We start from the raw sequence: 23,092 nt of genomic DNA on the forward strand, positions 1-23,092 counted from the left end.
TTTCCTTGAAGTTGATTGGTCCACACCCGAGACAGCTTTTCTTAGAGCCCAGTCTCCATTGGTGTTGGACCAGATGACGCAAAAAGGCGTACAACTCAAAAACAGCGCACTATCAAAGTATTGAGAGCTCGGGGTAAGCATTTACACTATGAGACCTCCTTTACCAGTGGCAAAATATAGTAATAGGTTTTTACCCTTTCAACTGGTACAAAAACTGACACCTTTATACAAGGCATCATGTTTGCAATAACCACAACACAAGCAGTCAAAATGCAAACAAAAAGAAACAACTCTGATGATGATGCCTTGTATAAAGGTGTCAGTTTTTGTACCGGTTGAAAGGATAAAAACCTACTACTATATTTTGCCACTGGTAAAGGAGGTCTCATAGTATAAATCGGAAAATACACTCAAGATTCTGACATTGGGCAATTCAGATATTATTGGTCACCCCGTGTCCCTTATAAATCTCAACGTTCATCCTAGTCCCATCACAAGGGAGAAACACAAACACAAAAAACGGATTTGTGCCCGCATTGAAACTGCTGTGCGCCGTATGGACCCGAAAACTCAATTTCCCTGTACGAGAATACGGGCTAAACCGTACGAGTTGGCAGCTATGATTCAGGTATTACATCAATGGATTACATCTTGAATCCTTGCCTCACTTGATGCAGCAAATCTGGCTGTGACGGTCCACCTGATGACGGAGACTTGTGTTGCCTCCGAAACGTCGTGATTTTTATTTTATTTTACTTTTATTAATTTTAATGTTTTACCTACGTGACTTTACCGAAAAACCTAAGAATATAATTCAGGTACGTGCAGTAGTATGGACACTATGGGAGAATTGAAGATTAGCTAAACATTTTTTTTATTAACTCCGCGAATGTCACACGTGCCATGAAGAAGGGGCCACTGCCCGAAACGTCGTGTATGATATATTTATTTATTTTCACGTAAAAGGCCACACGCACAAAACACGCACGGGTGTTGCCGACCAACGCGTCGAATTATTCGATATCGATAATGCGAGTGGGCAGTGGATGACGTTGCACGGCCGATAATCGATTACTCGGATTATGATGAACACCATTCTCAAGGCCATCGTTGAATAGTTGTACATGCATCGACACCGGCTAAGGAGGCATGCAAATGGTGACGATTATTGCATCGAATCATGACGATTAATCGATGTGGGGGTGGGGGGGGGGGTATGAAACGTGAAAAAAAATCGTCTTGATCAGTGACTAAGTCACTTTAATAACAAGATATAACTCACACACACACGGTATATTCACGTGGATATAGCGATTGAATGGATGTCATTTTCTCCCAACTCTCATCATCATCATCAGAACGTCCGACTCGCAAATCCTTCATGAGGAGGGTCGCGAAATTGAGTACCAGTTTGTGGGAAGACAAAGTCGGGTTTTTAAAAAATGTTTTGTCATATACTGTTTCGAGACAGACGGAGGGACTCGGCCCCGGCCACTGGAATGTGGAATTTCCATCGTGGCTGGAAATATAACGCCACGAAAACATACCCCGATTTTTGGTTTTAACGTGATTAGCTCCTTACACCATTGGAACCTCATTTGCCAATAAAAAATATGATAATTGGTTTTTTACCCTTGTATCTGGCAACAAAACTGAGAAAACAAAGGTGTCAGTTTTGTTGCCAGATAGAATGGTCAAAATACAAATTATCGTGATTAGCTCCTCTTGATTGTCACGGCTGACAAGTCATCAACACAGCGAAACCTACGCCATACGATCTCTCTCTATATTGCTACTGACGCCGTGTCCAGCAGACCTCATACATTGGCCATCTAAACTAAACAACTGTTAACTTTTGATTGAAAGCTTTCGTGACTGCACGGATTCATAGTCTTGGTTTTTTCGGTAAAGTCACGTAGAAGGGAAATAATACAATTATTAAAAACACGATAAAATTCTCACGACGTTTCGACTGCAACACAAGCAATTATCATGAGGTGTGAAATCCACAGCAATTTTTTTTGCTGTTTTTTCACACCTGATGATTGCTTGTGTTGCAGTCGAAACGTCGTGCGAATTTTATTATTTTATATATATATTTTATTTTATTGTTTCCCTTCTACGTGACTTTACCGAAAGAACCAATAATATAAACAATTGTTTTAATGTTATCAGGTAAGTCCCACTGAGCTATACAGCTCTTTTTGTTTGTTGTTGTTGTTGCAAAAACGACCTGACCACAAGTGAAAGCGCAACGAAGTGGCTTATGTGGAAATGTATAGCAGCCAAATACTCTAAAACGCGTGATGTTGATTCTAAATGTGGACGGGAACCCCGTAGGGCCTGGAGAAAAACCCACGCGACCACGGGGAGAACATGCAAACTCCAAATATACAGCAGCAGGCGTCAGGGTTAGGGATCGAACCCAGGTTACCCTCCTGTATACCAGGCGAGGTAGTTAACATCTCGCCACCGAGGCACCTGAACTACAGTGCTACTGCCATCACACTCGAGGGTAGAAATCATCATCAGTTGGGCTCTGGGAACTCACAAGCAATGCCGTCACCGTAACGAACATTCGTCAACCAAAAACTCAACGACCATTATTCGTTACAAGAAACCAGTCCGCGGACATTTGTAACAAAAACAAAGTTCATTAAATACACCTCGAATATGTATACCTCCGCGGTGAATCGTAACCTTTTAACTCGATATAATTCCACCTTTAGCAGAGTCACTCTCATCTTCTTGGTTCTTTTGGTAAAGTCACGTAGAAGGGAAGTAATAAAATAATAAAAATAAAACATAATAAAATAATTCTCACGACGTTTCGGCTACAACGCATGCAGCCGTCTTCAGGTGAAGAATGAGAGTCACTCTCGCCGCCACTCGCTGTCTCCGAACGAAGACGGCCGTTGCAACTTCATCTGCCATCATCTTCATCATCTTCACCACCACGGAATCACGAAGCCAGTGTTAGTGGCCAGGCATAGCCGGTTGGAGGCTGGATGGATGTCCCGTCAGCCATACGGGTTGCTGCTATAATACATCGCCGTAGCGTCCGCAAGCACGGATAGAAAGCTGGCCATTTGTGGCTGCTGCTGCTGCTGCTGTTGAGGCAGTGATTCCTGTTGCTGCTGCTGTTGCTGCTGTTGCTGGTGATGCATTAGTCCACCCTTGGCAAATCCACCGACGTCTTGCTGCTGTAGGTATTGACTCATGAGTCCGCCGTCACCGTTTGAACCAACAGACGTGACGATCACCAGCCCTTCGCCACCACCACGACCACTACCACCACCGTCGTTGTTGTCATCGTTCACTCCGTCCACAACCTCGTCACTTCCCACCGCCGCAACCTCCCTCTCCTCCCCCTCCTCCTCCTCCTCCTCTTCAACGTCGCTGTATAAACGCCGCGGGTCGGGAGGAGGAGACGGCTCGCCGACCTCGTGGCTGCGAGACATTGGCTGGAAACCGCTGGCGGTCTGCTGCTGCTGCTGATGATGCTGATGATTGCCATGTTGATGGTGCTGATGATGGAAGTTGTGCTGCTGCTGCTGCTGATGATGCTGCTGCTGCTGGTGGTGGTACATCTGGCTGTAGTACAGAGGTAGGACGTGGTGGAGGTGGTTGCTGCTGCTGCTGCTGCTGTTCGTGGTGGTGTTGTTGTTGTTGTTGTGGTGGTGGGCGAGCGACTCGCTGGGCGTTTTAGCCGCAACGCTTCGGCTGTCTCCACCAGACTCGTCCACCTCCCGAAAGTGGTGGACAATCGTGGTCGACCTCCTCAGGTCGGTGGCGTATCCCAGAGGAGTCGCTCCGTTCTGCACCATCTGTTGCTCCTGCTGCGGATGCTGATTGTGCAGCTGCTGCTGCTGCTGCTGGAGATGATGATGGTGGTGCTGCTGCTGCTGCTGTTGTTGTTGCTGTTGTTGTTGCTGTTGGAGGAGTAGGTGGTGGTGGTGGTGGTGGTGCGACGGGTATGTGCCCACGACGTGCGGACTCATCGCCTCGTCCTCCGCGCCTCCTTCGCCCGACGCGTTCGCCACCAGGAAGGGGCCCTGAACGACCTCCTGCGTCATGGGCGACGACTGCGCAAAGTTCGGGGCGTCGGTGTCGCCGAGGACGTCCAGCGGAGACATTTCCGGCGTCGGGAGCCCGAACGCGGCATCACTCACCAGGCTCTGCTGCTGCTGCTGGTGATGATGGTGATGATGATGTTGTTGTTGTTGTTGATGGTGGTGGTGGCTCTGCAAGAGCTGCTGCTGTTGCTGCTGATGATGAGGAAGGTTGTTGTGATGAACTCCTTGAAGGTGCGGCTGATGTTGGTAGTGCTGCTGCTGCTGTTGTTGATGATGGTGGTGCTGTTGATGATGATGGTGGTGGTAGAGTTGGTGGTAGTGGTTTTGAAAATGTCCCCCGGCGACAACGCTCAGGTCTCTAAGCGCCGTTTCCGGCGGACGGCAAACAACGTGAACCGGATCCACCGCGGACAGCAGAGGATGATGCTGATGCTGCTGCTGATGCTGCAACTGCTGATGATGGTGTTGCTGATGCTGATGATGCAACTGCTGCTGCTGCTGCTGTTGAGACAACTCTTGGTGATGCTGCTGCTGCTGATGTTGTTGCTGGTGGTGGTGGTGATGATGATGGAGCAGAAGAGTCGAGTCCACCCGTTTGCCCAGCCTCTTGAGCTGCTTGCGCCTGCGAGGCCTGTACTTGTAGTTGGGGTGGTCCTGCATGTGTTGGACTCGTAGGCGCTCAGCTTCCTCCACGAATGGCCTTTTCTCCGAGTGACTCAGAGCCTTCCAGGACTTGCCTGCAAAGATAAAGAGAGTCAAACATAAGTATAACCCGTAAAAACAAAGTTTTTCACTCTAAATCCTTTATATGCGTGGCGGCTAGAGTCATCTCGTCCTCTGGCTTGAGATGGCTGCCACATATGGGTCAGATGATTGTCTGCCAGTATTAAGCAATTGGTAATTAAATATTTAATTTGTTTTCCCTAAACAGTGTAAAATTTTGGGAAAAAAATTTCACGAACATTAATTGTCTCGCACAACGAGTCTGTGTGCAAAATGTCAGCTCGATTGGATCACGGGAAGTGGATTAAAAAACGACCGAAAGATTTGCACGGTCGTAAGCAAGCAAGCAAGCACGCTGATTGGCCGTGTCGGGTGGTGGAGGGTTACGACACATTTATAAATAAACGCGATCTAAACCCAAAAACGTTGATTATGAATTAATATAAAGGATTTAAAAAGACAAAGACCCCGCCTACCCCACCCCACCCCACCTCCCCCACCTCCGTATAGCTTTAACAGACTGTTGGGGCAAGTGCTGTTAGCGAGCACCTATGAAGGCCGGAACATTCAGACGCTGCCTTTCCGACAGCCCTGTTCCTTACCTGAGGACGGCTGCTTGCGTTGTGGCCGAAACGTCGTGAGAATTGTATTTTATTATGTTTTATTTGTATTATTTTATTATTTCCCTTCTACGTGACTTTACCGAAAGAACCAAGAAGATGAATCCCTGCAGTCACGAAAGCTTTAAATCGACATTTAAGGCCGGAACAGTTACACGGGAGGGTGGGTGGCCCAGCACCACGCCCGACCGCCTTTGTCTCCCCAGTGGCGATATTTTTTATTTTACTTTACACCGCACCAAATACTCACTTGAGGCCGAGTCGACCTAGGGGAGGCCCAGGACCGGTTCAGAAAATCGTCACTTGGTGTTGACCGTGAGCGGGAATCGAACTCGGGTCGCCGGGTTCGTAGCGCAGCGTAGCGCTACCCGCTACAAAGATCCCCCATGTAGCCTTAACAGACTGTAGGGGCAAGTGCTGTTAGCGAGCCCCTATGAAGGCCGGAACGATACACGAGGGGGTGGGTGGCCAGCACCACGCCCGACCGCCTTTGTCTCCCTAGTGGCGATGTTTACACACCGCACCAGGTACTCATTTGAGGCTGAGTCGACCTAGAGGAGGCCCAGGACTGGTTCAGAAAATCGTCACTTGGTGTTAGCCGTGAGCGGGAATCGAACTTGGGTCGCCGGGTTCGTAGCGCAGTGTAGCGCTAACCACTACACCACCGCGACCACCCACACCAACACCACCATTAACACCACCACCACCACCAACACAACCACCACCCACACCACCACAACCAGTGTCGTCTTTGTGCCAGGGATCAGCAAACAAAGTAACAAGGAGAGCAGATATTGACGCGCGCGTTCGAATTCGGCAAATGCAGCTAGCTCGCCCTGGTTAACGATGCGGGTGCATTATCCACAATCATAATAATGCAACCAAAAAATATATATATAGCGTTAGATGTTATTGTTGCGGAGCGGTCGTGGCTACACGCACGCTCTGTCATTCGGGGTTGACGGATCGAGGTTGCCATACCCTGGCCTGGCTCTCCAACAGAATGCAGTCGGGAAAAGCGTCGTGACCGATGTCATCGTCCGTCTCTTTTCTGTACGGCATCGAGTGTTGTCCCCTCGCATTTCGCCGGTTTGTGTCCTACCCCTCCCGGGTGCTCCGGTTTCCTCCCACGTGTAGCAGAGACGAACATTCCGCTCGTCAATCTTGATTTGAAGCTTTCGTGACTGCAAGAATCCATACTCTTTGATTTTTACTCTTTGGTTCTTTCGGTAAAGTCACGTACAAAGAGAAAATAATAAATTAAATACTAGCATACAACGTTTCGATTGCAACACAAGCAACCATCATCAGGTATAATTGAAATAGAAACACAAATCTAGTATACTTAGAAATGTAATGTAATACAACAGAGAGTCGGATAACATAACAGTCAACACCCTACCTGGTTGATTACGTTCTTCCTGAGAATGCTAAATTTGAGAGAGAGATAAAACACAGAGCCATAGACATCTAGACAGACATATAAGTAGAGACAGATATCACAGAGATACATAGAGAGAGAGACACGTGGTTTTTGTCGGTAAAGTCACGTAGGTATAAAATAAAATAAAGCACGACGTTTCGATTGCAACACAAGCAATCATCATCAGGTGGGAAAACCACAGGAAGAAATATTTTTTTTCCCGCTCGTCGTTGATTATAGTGCGATGCTACTGCTATTGTTAATCCGGCTGTTATGGATTGACTTATGCAGCGAGCGAAGGATGCTCGTTTTAGTGATGTGTGTTTTGTGTGTCGCTATTGTCAATTTTTGATCACATTTGTTTGGAAAACTGTTACGTTGTTTATATAGCATTGTTTTAGTAAGTTTTAGAGGGGCTTGGTTTGGCCCGATTTTTTTTATTTTGTATAGATTTATACTTAAAATTTTGACCTGTATTGTATTATGATTGTTATTGGGATCAAACATCGAAATGGAATTGTTTGCACTTTTTGCACGCAGCATGGACGGGTTGTGCTTTTTCTGTAGGATTTTATTGTTTACGTACGTGATGTTTAGATCTGTGTACAATTAATTTTATGTGTATCTTGTAATTTTATTGTTTGTTGCGGTTGAACCCAAATCAAGAGCCGAATGGCTCACAAGGTAAATCCTAATAAATTAAACTGAAAAATAATAAATGAAACTGAAACTGGACACATCCTGTGGCAAAATATAGTAATAGGTTTTTACCCTTTCATCTGGTACTATATTTTGCCACTAGTAAAGGAAGTATCACAGTGTAAATGCTTACCCCGAGCTCTCAATACTCTGATAGTGCGCTATTTTTGAGTTGTACGCCTTTTGGCGTCATCTGGTCCAACACCAATGGAGACTAGGCTCTAAGGAAAGCTGTCTCGGGTGTGGACCAATCAACTTCAAGGACAGTGCATATCATTATCATTATCAGAGTTGTTTATTTTTGTTTGCATTTTTGACTGCTTGTGTTGTGGTTTTTGCAAACATGATGCCTTGTATAAAGGTGTCAGTTTTTGTACCAGTTGAAAGGGTAAAAACCTATTACTATATTTTGCCACTGGTAAAGGAGGTCTCATAGTGTAAATGCTTACCCCGGCAAAGAGCCCCCGTGTAGCCTGGGGCAGACTGTTGGGGCAAGTGCTGTTAGTGAGCACATATATGCACACACACACACGCGTGCGCGTGCCACGTGACAATGATCTTGCTAAGAGCAGCTCCATTTCCGCACGTAGTGCAATTGGACACTCGAAGTCGAATTGGAGGCGGTTTACGTCGCAAATTACGCCGGCGTCGTTAACTAATGACACCCCATTGTTTTGTTCCAATCGAGGTAAAGGTAAACATTTCCCGCACACACGTCTGTGTATCCGTGCGGGGATCTGTGAGTGTGTTTAGAGATATCACGCGTTGTGTGTTTATGGAATGGGAGCGGTGGCGCAGTGGTTAGCGCACCTCGCTACGGACCCGGCCCTTGTATAAAACACGGCAGTTCTGTATAGTGCGGAGTCTGGAATACAAAGACAAAGATCCAATGTATAGTCTTAACAGACTGTAGGGGCAAGTGCTGTTAGCGTGCGTGCATACACCACGGTATATGACCCGAGTTCGATTCCCGCTCACGGCCAACACCGGTGACGATTGTCCGAACCGGTCCTGGGCCTCCCCTAGGTCGACTCAGCTTCAAATGAGTACTTGGTGCGGTGCGTGTAAACATCGCCACTGGGGAGACAAAGGCGGCCGGGCGTGGTGCTGGCCACCCACCCCCTCGTGTGCCGTGCCGGCCTTCATAGATGCTACTCGTTAACAGCACTTTCCCCTACAGTATGTTAAGGCTACAACGGGGAGCTTTGTCTTTGTATATGCGTGAAGACATATGTGCGTACGTCTTTGGAATAACATTAATTTGGAATAACATTTAAGTTCTTATCGTGATTTGTTACGTATTTAATTACCGGTCACGAGAATGTGTGTGTGTATATATTGTGTGTGTATATATATGTGAGAACACAAAAAGACAAAGATCCCCCGTATAGACTTTAACAGACTGTTGGGGCAAGTGCTGTTAGCGAGCATCACCTACGAAGGCCGGCACGGCACACGAGCGGGCGCGTGGCAAGCAACCACGCCCGGCCGCCTTTGTCTCCCCAGTGGCGAATTACACACACCGCGTTAGGCAATCATTTGGGCGAAGCCGATTTGATCGCGATACACATTCTATGCAAAGACACAAGCAAATAGCCCCCGCGTAGCCTGGGGCAGACTGTTGCGGCAAGTGCTGTTAGTTCCTATGATCACTGTTTCTTTGCTTTCATGGCTTTATTTTGGTGATTTCGAAAAGTGTATTGGTTTGGCCATGTTTGTTTGTTGTAGTACAGAGTTAGACTGATGGCCTTAATCTAAGTTGTGTCTTGTGGTTGTTGTTGTTGTTTGACTTGCATCCCACTGGGATTTTTGTAAACAGCGTTGGTGTACGGTGCTTTTTATGAAATATTTTGCTGTCTTTTCTTGGATTTTCTGTTTGCACATAGTCACTTTAAGATGTTTTCTTGTTCATGTTTTTGTTTTTTTGTTTGTTGCGGTTGCACCCGATTCAAGAGCCGAATGGCTCACAGGGCTATACCTAATAAATGAAAAAATGAAATAAATAAAAAACAAGTGAGCACCTATATATACACACACACGCGTGCGCGTGCCACGTGACAATGATCTTGCTAAGAGCAGCTCCATTGCCGCACGTAGTTGCAATTGGACACTCGCAGTCGAATTGGAGCGGTTCCCGTCGCAAATTACGCCGGAGTCGTTAACTAATGACACCCCATTGTTTCGTTCCCATCGAGGTAAAGGTAAACATTTCCCACATATACGTCTGTGTATCCGTGCGGATCTGTGAGTGTGTTTAGAGATATCACGCGATGTGTGTTTATGGAATGGGAGCGGTGGCGCAGTGGTTAGCGCGCCTCGCTACGGACCCGGGCCCTCCCGAGTCGAGTTCGATTTCCGGCCGCGGTTTAACTACCGACCCTTCGTGCTGATTGTCCGCACCCGTTCGAGGTGGGCTGAGCCATAGGCGAAGTGAATGTAAACAGCAGTACTGGGGATACAAAGGCGGCCGAGCGCGGCGTTGTTACGGGCTCAACAGGTGCTCGCTAACAGCACTTGCCCCCAGCAGCATGTGTGGGCTATACGGGGCATCTTTGTTTTTGTGCGCTATTGTATTGCCGTCGGTACACAACGCACACTCCATTAGTGTAGAATACAATGCAGCATTATGGACTCTGGTATACAAAGTCAAAGATCCCACGTGTAGCCTTAACAGACTGTAGGGGCAAGTGCTGTTAGCGTGCGCGTATACACCACGGTATATGAGTTCGATTCAACACCGGTGACGATTATCTGAACCGGTAATGGGCGTCCCCTAGGTCGACTCAGCCTCAAATGAGTACCTGGTGCGATGTCTAAACATCGCCACTGGGGAGACAAAGGCGGCCGGGCGTGGTGCTGGCCACCCACCCCCTCGTGTGCCGTGCCGGCCTTCATAGGTGCTACTCGTTAACAGCACTTGCCCCTGCAGTATGTTAAGGCTACAACGGGGGGCTTTGTCTTTGTGTATGCGTAAAGCCATATGTGCGTACGTCTTTGGAATAAGATTAATTTTGAATAACATTTAAGTGCTTATCGTGATTTGTTACGTATTTAATTACTGGTCACGAGTGTGTGTGTGTATATATATTGTGTGTGTATATGTGAACACAAAAAGACAAAGATCCCCCGTATAGACTTTAACAGACTGTTGGGGCAAGTGCTGTTAGCGAGCATCACCTACGAAGGCCGGCACGGCACACGAGGGGGTGGGTGGCCAACGTCACGCCCAGGCCGCCTTTGTCTCACAAGTGGCGATGTTCACACAATGCACCAGGTACTAATTTTAGTCTGAGTCGACCTAGGGAACGCCCAGTTCAGATAATATAATCGTCACTGGGTGTTGGCCGTGAGCGGGAATTCGTAGCGCAGTGTAGCGCTAACCGCTACACCACCGCTCCTCACCATATGTAGTAAGTATATATGGAGGCTTGACGACAGGATCGGAGGCACACTTATTTATTACACCAACACAGTTGTACAGGTCACTTGGCTACAGGGATTCTCGACAGCTAACCCCTCTAACCTATACCAATTCCTCCACTACGGGACTAGGGGAGGCTATCTGTCCCAGCTTGGTTAAGCTGGGATCCCGGCTCCCTGAGTCACCAGACCAGCTTCGTCTGGGCTCTCGGGGCCACGCCACCGGCTTGCCCTGGTCGGCCCTTATAAGGACAGCGAGCCAGGGGAGCTCTGGGGCCTACACTAGCTGGTCTTCCGTCTTCTCTGGTTAAAGCTGAGTCCCGACCTCGAGCCCTCGAGCTCATCACCTTTTATAGGACTCGCCCCCGAGGGGGGGCCCGTGGGGGATACACATGCGGACGTCGGTGCTAGCGCCACCCTTGTGTACGGCCGTAACCCCGCCCATTGTGTTTGTTGGCCATCCGTGGCCATGCATAATCACACCTCAACATTCGTAGCCATGCGCAATTACACCTCTACATCACCCCCCCCCTGTACAGCTCGCAGCCGTCCCTGGCTGCAAAAAAAAAAAAATCAGAATAAAGGTGCATCCCTCACAAAAACCCCGTGTGTGTGCCTCGCGTAATTTTTAACAAGAACAAGAGAACCTTAACAAGAACAACAACAGGAAGAGAGAGAGAGAGAGAGAGAGGAAAAAAAAATAACCCGACGCACCCCCCCCGAATAAATACCCCAAAACCAACATATATACACACACTCCGGACGCCACCCCTCCCATTGTCCGCAAGGCCCCCCAACGGCCGACCTCACAATAGTCTGCGCGTTTTGGCGCGCGTCCGCGCGGCGGGCCCATCACAAGGGCCCGTCCTGGCACGCTCAGTGACGGTTGTTGACGGTCCGGGTGCAAGAGAGTCAGGCGTCGCTGCCGAGTGACCCCCGACCCCTCCGGGAGGGGTTGGTGGGTGTGGACCCGTCACTCCTGTTTCACCTGGGGACGGAACAGTTGGCGTCAGGTTAGGCGAGTGCAGCGACGACGGGGAGTCGGCGACACCCTCACACGTTTGGCCATGCGTGTGTGTGTGTGAACCACGGGGCGGCGCGACAAATGGTTTTAACCTTGAGGGGTGCACATACCACCGGCGCCTCCCCCATTTGACGCGAACACATTGCGGCCGCAAAACCTGCACGACCTCCACTGGCCCCCGCCACGGCCGTACCAATTTCGACGAGGTTGCCAGCGGCACCTGAGGACAGTGCAACCACGCCCTGTCCCCTGGTTCCCATTTGACCACCTGCACCCGCCCCAACCGAAGCCTCTCGTTCGCCTTCTGGCGGAGTTCAGAATTTTGCACGGCCGCTTCCCGCGCCTCAGACAATTTAGCGATGTTAAATTTAATGTGTTCGGACAAATTAGACTTCGCCGGGAGCGCCGAGAGCTTCAGCTGGGTCGCCACAGGGGGGTTAACTTCGCGCCCATACATTAAAAAGAAAGGGGAAAATCCGGTGGCCGCATGAGGAGCCATTCTGTAGGCCTGCAACACACCGGCTATGCGGAGGTCCCAATCCGTCTGGGATACCGACACCTGCTGGGACAGCATGGACGTGATGGTCCGATGCAGCCGTTCCACCATCCCGTCAGTTTGTGGGTGATACGGAGAGGTCCGAACCTTCTCCGTACCCAAGAGGTCGCACACCTCACGTAGGAGTTTACCAGAAAAATTCCTACCCTGGTCAGTAAGCAGCCGTTCCGGAGCACCTTTGTCGAGGACATAGCCCTGGACAAAGGCCTCCGCGATGGCTGCTGCCGACTGGTTCGCCAGGGGCCAGGCCATAGGCCATCTCGTGAAGTATTCAACCCCCGTTAGTAAATACCTATTGCCCCTGGGCGTAGCGGGAAATGGCCCAAGTATGTCCAGAGCGACGAGCTCGTTAACCCGGGAAACTTTTATGGACTGCAGCGGAGGGTTGGACCCCCTCGCAGGCGGCTTCCTCTGCGCGCATTGCGTGCATGACCCCAAGAGATCCCCCACGTCCTTTTCCATGCCCGGCCAGAAGAAATCCAGCTGGAGCGTGGCAAAGGTCTTGTGAACCCCCAAGTGCAGAAGCCGCTCATGAACAGCCCATACCACCTTACCCCTTAAAGCAGCAGGCACCACAAGCCGCTGGCGCCGGGTTTTTCCATCCCAGTGCATCAAAAGACCCTGGAACAACCCCCACGAGTCAACGTTTTCCACCCCCTGACCAGCCCCCCCGACGCGACGGCGCAAAGCGAGGAGGGAGGTGTCCTCCATTTGGAGGCGTCCCCATTCCGCGACCGGCAACCCCAGCAACGAATCCCTCCCTTCTTGCTCGATAGGACCCGAAGCCGAAGGTGCATCGGTAGCGGCCACGAGGACCGAATCGGTGGTGACGTTCGGGGGCCTACAACGCCCCGAACCCAACAGGCACGCGCACTCCGCAGTGGGTGGCAATCGTGACAGGGCGTCAGCGTTCGTGTGGCGGACACCCTTACGATATGTGGTGACAAAGTCATAGTCTTGGAGGATCTCCAACCATCGAGACAACTGGCCCGATGGTTGTTGAACCCGCAGGGCGTACTGTAGGGCCGCATGATCTGTACGGACGGTGAACCGCCGACCGTACAGATACGGGCGGTACTGCTGAATGAAATAAACAATGGCCAATAATTCCCGACGGGTAACGCAGTACCGCTGTTCGGCTGGAGACAGTACCCGACTACCGTAAGCCACCACATGCTCTACGCCCCCGATGAGCTGGGACAGCACACCCCCGATGCCCGTGTTACTTGCGTCAGTATCGAGCAAGAAGGGTTGTGAAAAATCCGGGTAATTCAACGGCGGAGCTCCCACCAAAGCATTTCTGAGGGCGCGAAAAGCAGCCTCCTCCTCCGGCCCCCAATGAAACCTGACTCCCTTGGACGTCAAGGCATGCAATGGTTTCGCAATCGTAGCGAAGTCAGCCACAAATCGCCGATAATACGACGCGAACCCAATGAAACTCCTGACCTCTCCCACAGAGGTGGGAGTCGGCCAGGAGCTGACGCATTCCGTTTTGGCGGGATCAGTGGATATCCCCGAGCGCCCAACAATGTGACCCAAATATCGCACCGATTCGCGGAGTAAATGACACTTCTGTGGTTTAAATTTCAAATTGGCAGCCCGCATTTTGAGAAAAACAGCACGCAACCTCTGGAGGTGTTCCTCGAAGGATTTGCTAAAGACGATGACATCGTCTAAGTAAATCAAACACGAATCCCATTGCAAACCTGCCAAGACCAATTCCATTAACCGCTGAAAAGTTGCCGGCGCAGAATGTAAACCCATCGGCAAACGGTTAAATTGGAAGAGGCCCTGCGGTGTACGAAAAGCAGTCTTAGGTTTCGATTCGTCATCCAGAGGAAGCTGCCAGAATCCAGATAGCAAATCAAGGGTGGAAAAGAATCGTGCACCGGCCAAGGCGTCGAGCGACTCATCCATCCGAGGAAGCGGGTACGCATCTGCCACAGAGATTTTGTTGAGACGCCGAAAGTCAACACAAAATCTCAGTGAGCCGTCGTGTTTCTTCACCAAAACGATCGGCGCGCCCCACGGGCTGGTGGAAGGGGAAATGATATCGGCGGCTAGCATGTCATCAACAGCTGATTTGACATGATCCTTTTCGGCGGGACTCAACCGAAAGGGATTTTGGCGGATTGGCGCGCTGTCACCCGTGTCAATATGGTGTCGCAGCAATTTTGTACAACCAATATCAAATTTGTGTTGACTAAAAACGTCAGCAAATTCGCTCAGGAGAACTCGCAGCTGCGCGCGCTGCGAGTCAGACAGGTCCACTGAACCCGCGCAAAGCGCATCCAGCCATCCGTCATCAGAGTCCGAATGCGGTCGCGACGGAGGATCGGTGGATACCTGACCCACGAGTGGTTCCTCATAGGGCACCGGCGTTGCGTGTGCAAGCACGGTCCCTTGAGGAACCACGGCCGTTCGCGATCCCACATTAAGGACTGCAATGAAGGGGTCCCCATCCCCTCTCACCATAGTCTGAGCCGCGAGCAAATCGGGTCCATTGACCCCGGCCCGAGATGGACCCAACAAGACCCCCCGATCCGCAACCCCTGCATCAAACGGCCGACGCAACCTAAGAGGGACGAGCATCTGAGCCCCCGGAGGCACGCGCACAGTTTTTGTGACGAGCGCCTGCACGGTGGCAAACGCCCGACGCTCCGTGGTGGGGGAAGACAGAAATGTAACGCGTCGGCCCGATGGGAGCTCAATGCACCCTTGGTCAATAAGGATACGGATGGGCATTTTGGCCAGAAAATCCGTCCCCAACAGGCACGGAACCGCGAGTGAGGAGGAAACCAAAACAGGGCCGGATAATTTAATGTCCCCAATGCAGATAGTGGCGCGGATTTGGCCAATAATGCCCAGAGAGCCCCCGTTAGCGGCATAGCACGGCACGTCAACAGGGAGCAAGGGACGACTTTGAACGGGAAGGATGTTATAAATTAAATCAGATATAATGGTCGCCGATGCCCCTGTGTCAATTAAAATCCGCACCTCTACCCCATCAATGTGACCGACCACGACCGATGATCCCGCCGACGCAGCAACGACACGATGGGCGAGCTCCGACCACTGACCCGGTTGGAGCGCTCGCCGCATTACCGAACAATCGCGCGCGACGGACGGGGAATTTGGAGCCCTGTTTAGTTGAGCGCGTGAGTGTGTGTCGGATGTGTGCGTGGGCCAAACGTGTGAGGTGCCGCGACTCGCCGTATTTCTCTGCTGGAGCTTGGGAGGAGACGGCGTGGCGTCCTGACGAGGTGTCGCCCCGCGCTGACGGGGAGCCCGGCATCCAGACGCAACGTGGCCTTGCAGGCCACAGTTGTAGCAGCGTGTGAGCGCCCCAGATGACCTGGGCTGCTCCTGGCGGCTCGGTCCATTCCGAGCCTGCGGTGCCGCCGATCTCCATTCCCCTCGCCGCTCCACCCCGCAGACCTCCTCCGATGGGAGGGCGGTGGTCGCCATGGCATGGCCGGCCGCCCCCTTTGCCGCCTTCCGACGCAGGGACCGCAAGCCCCCGTGGATGTGGCGCGCGACCAGCAGGGACGACATCTCCGCGTCGTCCTGAGCCAAGACGTTGACGTCCAGCTCGTCAGCGAGTAGCAGCAGCTTCTCAGCCACCATGGCATCCACTCCTTCCTCGTCCATCCTTGGGAAAGCAGCCTTTGCCAGAGCCAGGAGAGCCGTCCGGAAGGCCAGGGGTGACTCGTTGGCGCCCCGACTCCGATCGTGGAACAGCTGCCTGCAGTCCGAAGGCGGCCCATAGACGGCTGACAGCAGCTGCAACGCCAGGTGTAGAGTGGCGCGCTTTTCCCTCGGCGCCGAGGTGAGGGTAGCCAGGGCGTCGTTGTCCAGCATCGCTGGCAGCGCGCGTAGAGCCTCGGCGTCCGACCAGTTCGCCATCTCTTGATGAGCGATGAACCGCCTCTTGAAGCCGCCCCAGTCTCCGTCAGCGCCGACAAATTCTTTAAGAGGCGGCAGACGCTGTTGTAAGGCGGCGTCCGTGGCCGCAGAACGCTCTCCGTCGCTCCCCGCCGATGATACAGTGTGGGCGGGCCGTGCACATGGCATCGCCGGTCGCTCTGATGTTGACGCGCCGGCCGGCGTTGATGATGTCACGGCTTGTGCTTGGCGCTCAGCAGACACGTGACGCGGGCCGGCCCCGCCCTCCGCTCGTACTGTAGAGATGGCGGGAAATTTGACCGCGAGCCGCGTCGGGGTGGCGGGAAACGTCGCCCCGCGCCGGCTGCCGTCGTCGACCCGTGCTGCTCCTCCAGCCCCCAGCCGCGTGATCTCCTCCAACGCGGCGGCCGCGGCGTAGAGCAGGTCCGCCAGCGGGAGTGGGCCAGCCGGAGTCCTTCGGCCGACGCATCCCCCTCCTCCTGTCGTAGCGGCGCGGGCGTACTCGGCCCCGGCTGCTCCGATTCGACCCCCGGCCATCACTGGTGGAGATTCGGCCGCGGCGTCTTCCATCTCCGACTCCCTGGTACGTGTCGTCCCTCGTGTGTCCATCGTTGGACGTTTACTTCTGACACCAGATGTAGTAAGTATATATGGAGGCTTGACGACAGGATCGGAGGCACACTTATTTATTACACCAACACAGTTGTACAGGTCACTTGGCTACAGGGATTCTCGACAGCTAACCCCTCTAACCTATACCAATTCCTCCACTACGGGACTAGGGGAGGCTATCTGTCCCAGCTTGGTTAAGCTGGGATCCCGGCTCCCTGAGTCACCAGACCAGCTTCGTCTGGGCTCTCGGGGCCACGCCACCGGCTTGCCCTGGTCGGCCCTTATAAGGACAGCGAGCCAGGGGAGCTCTGGGGCCTACACTAGCTGGTCTTCCGTCTTCTCTGGTTAAAGCTGAGTCCCGACCTCGAGCCCTCGAGCTCATCACCTTTTATAGGACTCGCCCCCGAGGGGGGGCCCGTGGGGGATACACATGCGGACGTCGGTGCTAGCGCCACCCTTGTGTACGGCCGTAACCCCGCCCATTGTGTTTGTTGGCCATCCGTGGCCATGCATAATCACACCTCAACATTCGTAGCCATGCGCAATTACACCTCTACACATACAGAAGCACACGCGTGTGTAGTGGGTACAAATGTGTACTCACAAGTACCTGCACAAACATACACGCGTGGCTTTCAGTATCCACATCTATCCACTGCTGGATGAAGGCCCCCCGCCGCCCCCCCCCCCCCCCGCTATCAGCAGGTGCCAATGCACCACCGCGTATGAAGAGCCAGGTACATATAAGTATAACCCGTAAAAACAAAGTTTTTCACTATAAATCCTTTATATGCGCGGCGGCTAGAGTCCTCTCGTCCTCTGGCTTGAGATGGCTGCCACCTATGGGTCAGATGATTGCATGGCAGTATTAAGCAATTGGTAATTAAATATAATATTTTTGTCCTAAGAAGTGTAAAATTTTGGAAAACATTTTTCACGAACATTAATTGTCACGCACAACGAGTCTGTGTGGAAAATGTCAGCTCGATTGGATCACGGGAAGTGGGACCGAAAGATTTGCACGCTCCTAAGCAAGCAAGCGAACTTAATATAAAGGATTTAATAAACAGAACCCGCAGGGTAAAAGCCAGAATAAGTCGTGGGAGGGGGGGTCAGTTTTAAAGAGGTGAGTCTTCAAGACAAGACTGGCATGGAGCTAACGATGTCTGATTTAATCTCATTATAGCGAAGGCGAAGAGCCACGTCTGGATGTCTACGGATAAAACCAATATTTATTTGTTTATATCCTCCAGATTCCCATGCATTTCCTTGGATTTTTCCTCCAGATTTGTACCGACTTAAAACGCGTTTGTGTGTGTTTTTTTTAAAAACAGTTTTCTCTCCGGATTTCCTCTCGAATTTCTAAAAACATTGTTATTTTTTCGTGTGTTCCACTCTCGCTCCAGAATCTCCTACGACCATCTCCACCAATAAATACCGTCCCGATATCTCGCACGTTTTAAAAAGAGACGTGCATTCATGTTGCAGTTCGCACCAAATGACGATCTGCCTTCATACACCCGCAGAGCAAATTACGCTCTCAAACTTCCCATTTTTCTACGGAGTTGCTCCACCATCGCACGGCTACCTACAAACGATGGCGCGTTCCAGCAGCAACACCACCACCACGTTCTTGTCGGATCACAAACCACCCAGCAGTACAACAAAAGCAGTAATTGACCACTTCACAACTCCCCCTCCCCCGCTGCCCTTCCTGGCTCCTCCCCCCCTCAGCCACTATATAAGCTACAGATATTTTGCTGTGACGGTTTCACCTGAAGACGGAAGCTTGTGTTGCCTCCGAAACGTCGTGATTTTATTGTTTTATTTTTATTAATTTTAATTTCATTTTTTACCTACACGGTGACTTTACCGAAAGAACTAAGAGTATCTATCCCCCCCCAACCCTTTTGTGTTGTTTCGCAAATACGTCGCCGTCGCTTTATTAACCCGATTTGCGTCGATTCACCCCCCCCCCTCTGCCCTACACTCACGTCGCTGACATCATCATCCGTCCTTCCTCGTTACCCGTCGTGTCTCAGCCCTTCGCCACCACCACCCTAGGCCGCGCTTCGCTTGACGTTGTCTCGATATACGTCGTCGTCGTCGTCGCATCGTTTTAGGAAACGCATCCCCGACGTTAACCGGGGAGTTACTGGAGCAGCTCCCCACCACAACCTACCGAGCTGATGGTTTTTGAAAGGGTCGAGATATTTCACTGGAATTTTACGAACAGCTGCTGCTGTACGCAAACTGGTGGTCAATCTGGCAACCGCGTGCCTGGCATCTCCCCCATCCACCGTTCAAAAATGATCGCGAATAATATCTACGGGGGGAGGGGTGGGGGGTGGGGTGGCACGTGCCCCCCCTCCCCCCCAATGATCCGATCGAAATCCCTAATTTCGATCGGATCATTGGGGTTTATTAGTAATAAATCGGCATTTTGCGACCCCCGCTGCCACTGTGTAGTATATTATTACGTGCCAGGGACTCTATGAGATCATAGGACAATAGTCTGAGTCAATAATTGGCAATAAGTAACGGCAAAGCAGTTATAAGTGACTCACAGAATTGTGCGCAGTTGCGTGTATACAGTCCACACGACTTCCCTGAAGGCATTCACCTTCAGCGAGCGCGACGCCGATCACACAACGCGGTTCGAATTCGACCCTCGATCGGTGGCTGCGCCATCGCCGCACACGCGTCGAGTAAAAAGCAAGGGACAAGCCCTTACTTACTAACAACTCCTTACTTACTAACAACTCTTATCATTGTTCATTGCTGGAGGGGTTGCCCCCCCCACCTGAAAATCCTGGCTTCGCCATTGTACTGGACCCTTCTTTAAATATTATTATTTTTTGCCAGGAACAAGTTGATGATGATGATAAAAAAACAAAAATCGGCTTTAACCTGCTCGCGGCAAGAATACAGGAGGTGTTTAAATGTCCATACACCTAACAGGCACCAATCATCACAAGGCACAATCGAGTGTGCATTAACCACGCATGCTCGTGGTAAAAGGTTAAAAGAACAAGCGTGCTTTGATAATCATGTACGCATTGTTCTTGTAACACACGATGAGGTTTTTGTTGTTTTTGTTGAATGAATGGGGTACAAATGAACAGGTTGGAGACACGCTGTGGAAGAGCATGCGTACAGCGTGTGTATATGAAGGTTAGATGGCTGGCTACAAGGAGACTGCCTGGAGCTCAACTGGGGTGCTTTTAGATAATACGAAAACTATTACAAATTAAACAAAAATAACGTGCCGAAACAAGATCAGAGATTTCAATCAGTGCACGTTACCCACAATGCTGTGTGGTCATTCATAGGCAATCAGTGCACGTTACCCACAATGCCGTGTGGACATTAATAGACAATCAGTGCACGTTACCCACAATGCCGTGCGGACATTAATAGGCAATCAGTGCACGTTACTCACAATGCCGTGCGGACATTAATAGACAATCAGTGCACGTTACCCACAATGCCGTGCGGACATTAATAGGCAATCAGTGCACGTTACCCACAATGCCGTGCGGACATTAATAGACAATCAGTGCATGCTACCCACAATGCTGTGTGGGCATTAATAGACAACCAGTGCACGTTACCCACAATGCCGTGTGGTCATTCATAGACAATCAGTGCACGTTACCCACAATGCTGTGTGGTCATTCATAGACAATCAGTGCACGTTACCCACAATGCCGTGTGGACATTAATAGACAATCAGTGCACGTTACCCACAATGCCGTGCGGACATTAATAGGCAATCAGTGCACGTTACTCACAATGCCGTGTGGACATTAATAGGCAATCAGTGCATGTTACCCACAATGCCGTGTGGACATTAATAGACAATCAGTGCACGTTACCCACAATGCCGTGTGGACATTAATTGACAATCAGTGCACGTTACCCACAATGCCGTGTGGGCATTAATAGGCAATCAGTGCACGTTACCCACAATGCCGTGCGGACATTAATAGGCAATCAGTGCACGTTACCCACAATGCCGTGTGGGCATTAATAGGCAATCAGTGCACGTTACCCACAATGCCGTGTGGGCATTAATAGGCAATCAGTGCACGTTACCCACAATGCCGTGCGGACATTAATAGGCAATCAGTGCACGTTACCCACAATGCCGTGTGGGCATTAATAGGCAATCAGTGCATGTTACCCACAACGCCGTGTGGGCATTAATAGGCAATCAGTGCACGTTACCCACAAAGCCGTGTGGACATTAATAGGCAATCAGTGCACGTTACCCACAAAGCAGTGTGGACATTAATAGGCAATCAGTGCACGTTACACACAATGCCGTGTGGAGATTAACAGGCGTTCACGAAGAATGTGGAACGAAAGCTGGACAGAGAAGGGAGATAAGAGAGAGAGGAGAGAGAGGAGAGAGAGACCTGTGAGGTCGCTTCGCGACGGCGCGTGGGAGGACCTTCATCCAGCAGTGGACGAGGCATGTCTAATCGCTGTGACGTCAATGTTTCACTCCGCGTGTTGGAGACAAAGGCGGCCGCGGCGTCGTGGGTACCAAGCCACACCACCCTCTCTCGTGCGCCATGCTCGCTAACAGCACTTGCCCCAACAGTCTGCTGTAGGCTACACGGGGGATCTTTGTCTTTGTCTCCTTCATAGGCGCTGCTGCTACTCGCTAACAGCACTTGCCCCAACAGTCTGCTGTAGGCTACACGGGGGATCTTTGTCTTTGTCTCCTTTATAGGTGCTGCTGCTACTCGCTAACAGCACTTGCCCCAACAGTCTGCTGTAGGCTACACGGGGGATCTTTGTCTTTGTCTCCTTCATAGGCGCTGCTGCTACTCGCTAACAGCACTTGCCCCAACAGTCTGTTAAAGGCTACACGGGGGATCTTTGTCTTTGTCTCCTTCATAGGTGCTGCTGCTCACTAACAACACTTGCCCCAACAGTCTAAAGGCTACACGGGGGAGCTTTGTCTTTGTCTCCTTCATAGGTGCTGCTGCGACTCGCTAACAGCACTTGCCCCAACAGTCTGTTGTAGGCTACACAGGGGATCTTTGTCTGTCTCCTTCATAGGTGCTGCTGCTATTCGCTAAGAGCACTTGCCCCAACAGTCTGTTGTAGGCTACACAGGGGATCTTTGTCTTTGTCTCCTTCATAGGTGCTGCTGCTCACTAACAACACTTGCCCCAACAGTCTAAAGGCTACACGGGGGATCTTTGTCTGTCTCCTTCATAGGTGCTGCTGCTACTCGCTAACAGCACTTGCCCCAACAGTCTGTTAAAGGCTACACGGGGGATCTTTGTCTTTGTCTCCTTCATAGGTGCTGCTGCTCACTAACAACACTTGCCCCAACAGTCTAAAGGCTACACGGGGGAGCTTTGTCTTTGTCTCCTTCATAGGTGCTGCTGCGACTCGCTAACAGCACTTGCCCCAACAGTCTGTTGTAGGCTACACAGGGGATCTTTGTCTGTCTCCTTCATAGGTGCTGCTGCTATTCGCTAAGAGCACTTGCCCCAACAGTCTGTTGTAGGCTACACAGGGGATCTTTGTCTTTGTCTCCTTCATAGGTGCTGCTGCTCACTAACAACACTTGCCCCAACAGTCTAAAGGCTACACGGGGGATCTTTGTCTGTCTCCTTCATAGGTGCTGCTGCTACTCGCTAACAGCACTTGCCCTAACAGTCTGTTAAAATATATATTTCTTGCTGTGGCTGTCCTACCTGATGACGGAGGCTTGTGTTGCTTCCGAAACGTCGTGACTTAATTGAGTTATTTTCATTTAATTTATTTATTATTATTCACCTACGCGACTTTACCGAAAGAACCAAAGAGTATGGATCCTTGCAGTCACGAAAAGTTCAAATCTAGAATGAGTCTGTTAAAGGCTACACGGGGGATCTTTGTCTTTGTCTCCTTCATAGGTGCTGCTGCTACTCGCTAACAGCACTTGCCCCAGAGGTCGCAAACGGGTTTTGATTCCTTACCCGTACCCGGCCGCACCAGGGTCGCAAATGGGTACCCGTACCCGGCCGG

At 50.9% G+C, this 23,092-nt stretch overlaps 2 protein-coding genes across 2 annotated transcripts; both read right to left on the bottom strand.

Moving 5' to 3' along the window:
- Positions 1 to 2,121: 2,121 nt before the first annotated feature.
- Positions 2,122 to 4,990, bottom strand: LOC133340850 (TPR-containing protein DDB_G0280363-like). Its single transcript, XM_061549286.1, has one exon. It carries the CDS (start codon positions 4,734 to 4,736, stop codon positions 3,021 to 3,023), a length of 1,716 nt encoding a protein of 571 aa, XP_061405270.1. The 5' UTR covers positions 4,737 to 4,990; the 3' UTR covers positions 2,122 to 3,020.
- A 6,678-nt stretch (positions 4,991 to 11,668) lies between these two features.
- LOC133340877 (uncharacterized) lies at positions 11,669 to 16,798 on the bottom strand. Its single transcript, XM_061549338.1, has 2 exons — positions 15,755 to 16,798; positions 11,669 to 11,949 (listed from the first exon to the last, which is right to left on the bottom strand). Exons 1-2 carry the CDS (start codon positions 16,613 to 16,615, stop codon positions 11,935 to 11,937), a joined length of 876 nt encoding a protein of 291 aa, XP_061405322.1. The 5' UTR covers positions 16,616 to 16,798; the 3' UTR covers positions 11,669 to 11,934.
- Between the last annotated feature and the right edge of the window lie 6,294 nt (positions 16,799 to 23,092).

The sequence above is a fragment of the Lethenteron reissneri genome, chromosome 10 (assembly GCF_015708825.2).
Source record: "Lethenteron reissneri isolate LAM-NWPU_2019-01 chromosome 10, ASM1570882v1, whole genome shotgun sequence".
Classification (NCBI taxonomy): Eukaryota; Metazoa; Chordata; class Hyperoartia; order Petromyzontiformes; family Petromyzontidae; genus Lethenteron; species Lethenteron reissneri.

Coding starts and splice junctions, on each gene's coding strand:
- LOC133340877 (XM_061549338.1), bottom strand. CDS start 16,615: ATGCCATGTGCACGGCCCGCCCACACTGTATCATCGGCGGGGAGCGAC.
- LOC133340850 (XM_061549286.1), bottom strand. CDS start 4,736: ATGCAGGACCACCCCAACTACAAGTACAGGCCTCGCAGGCGCAAGCAG.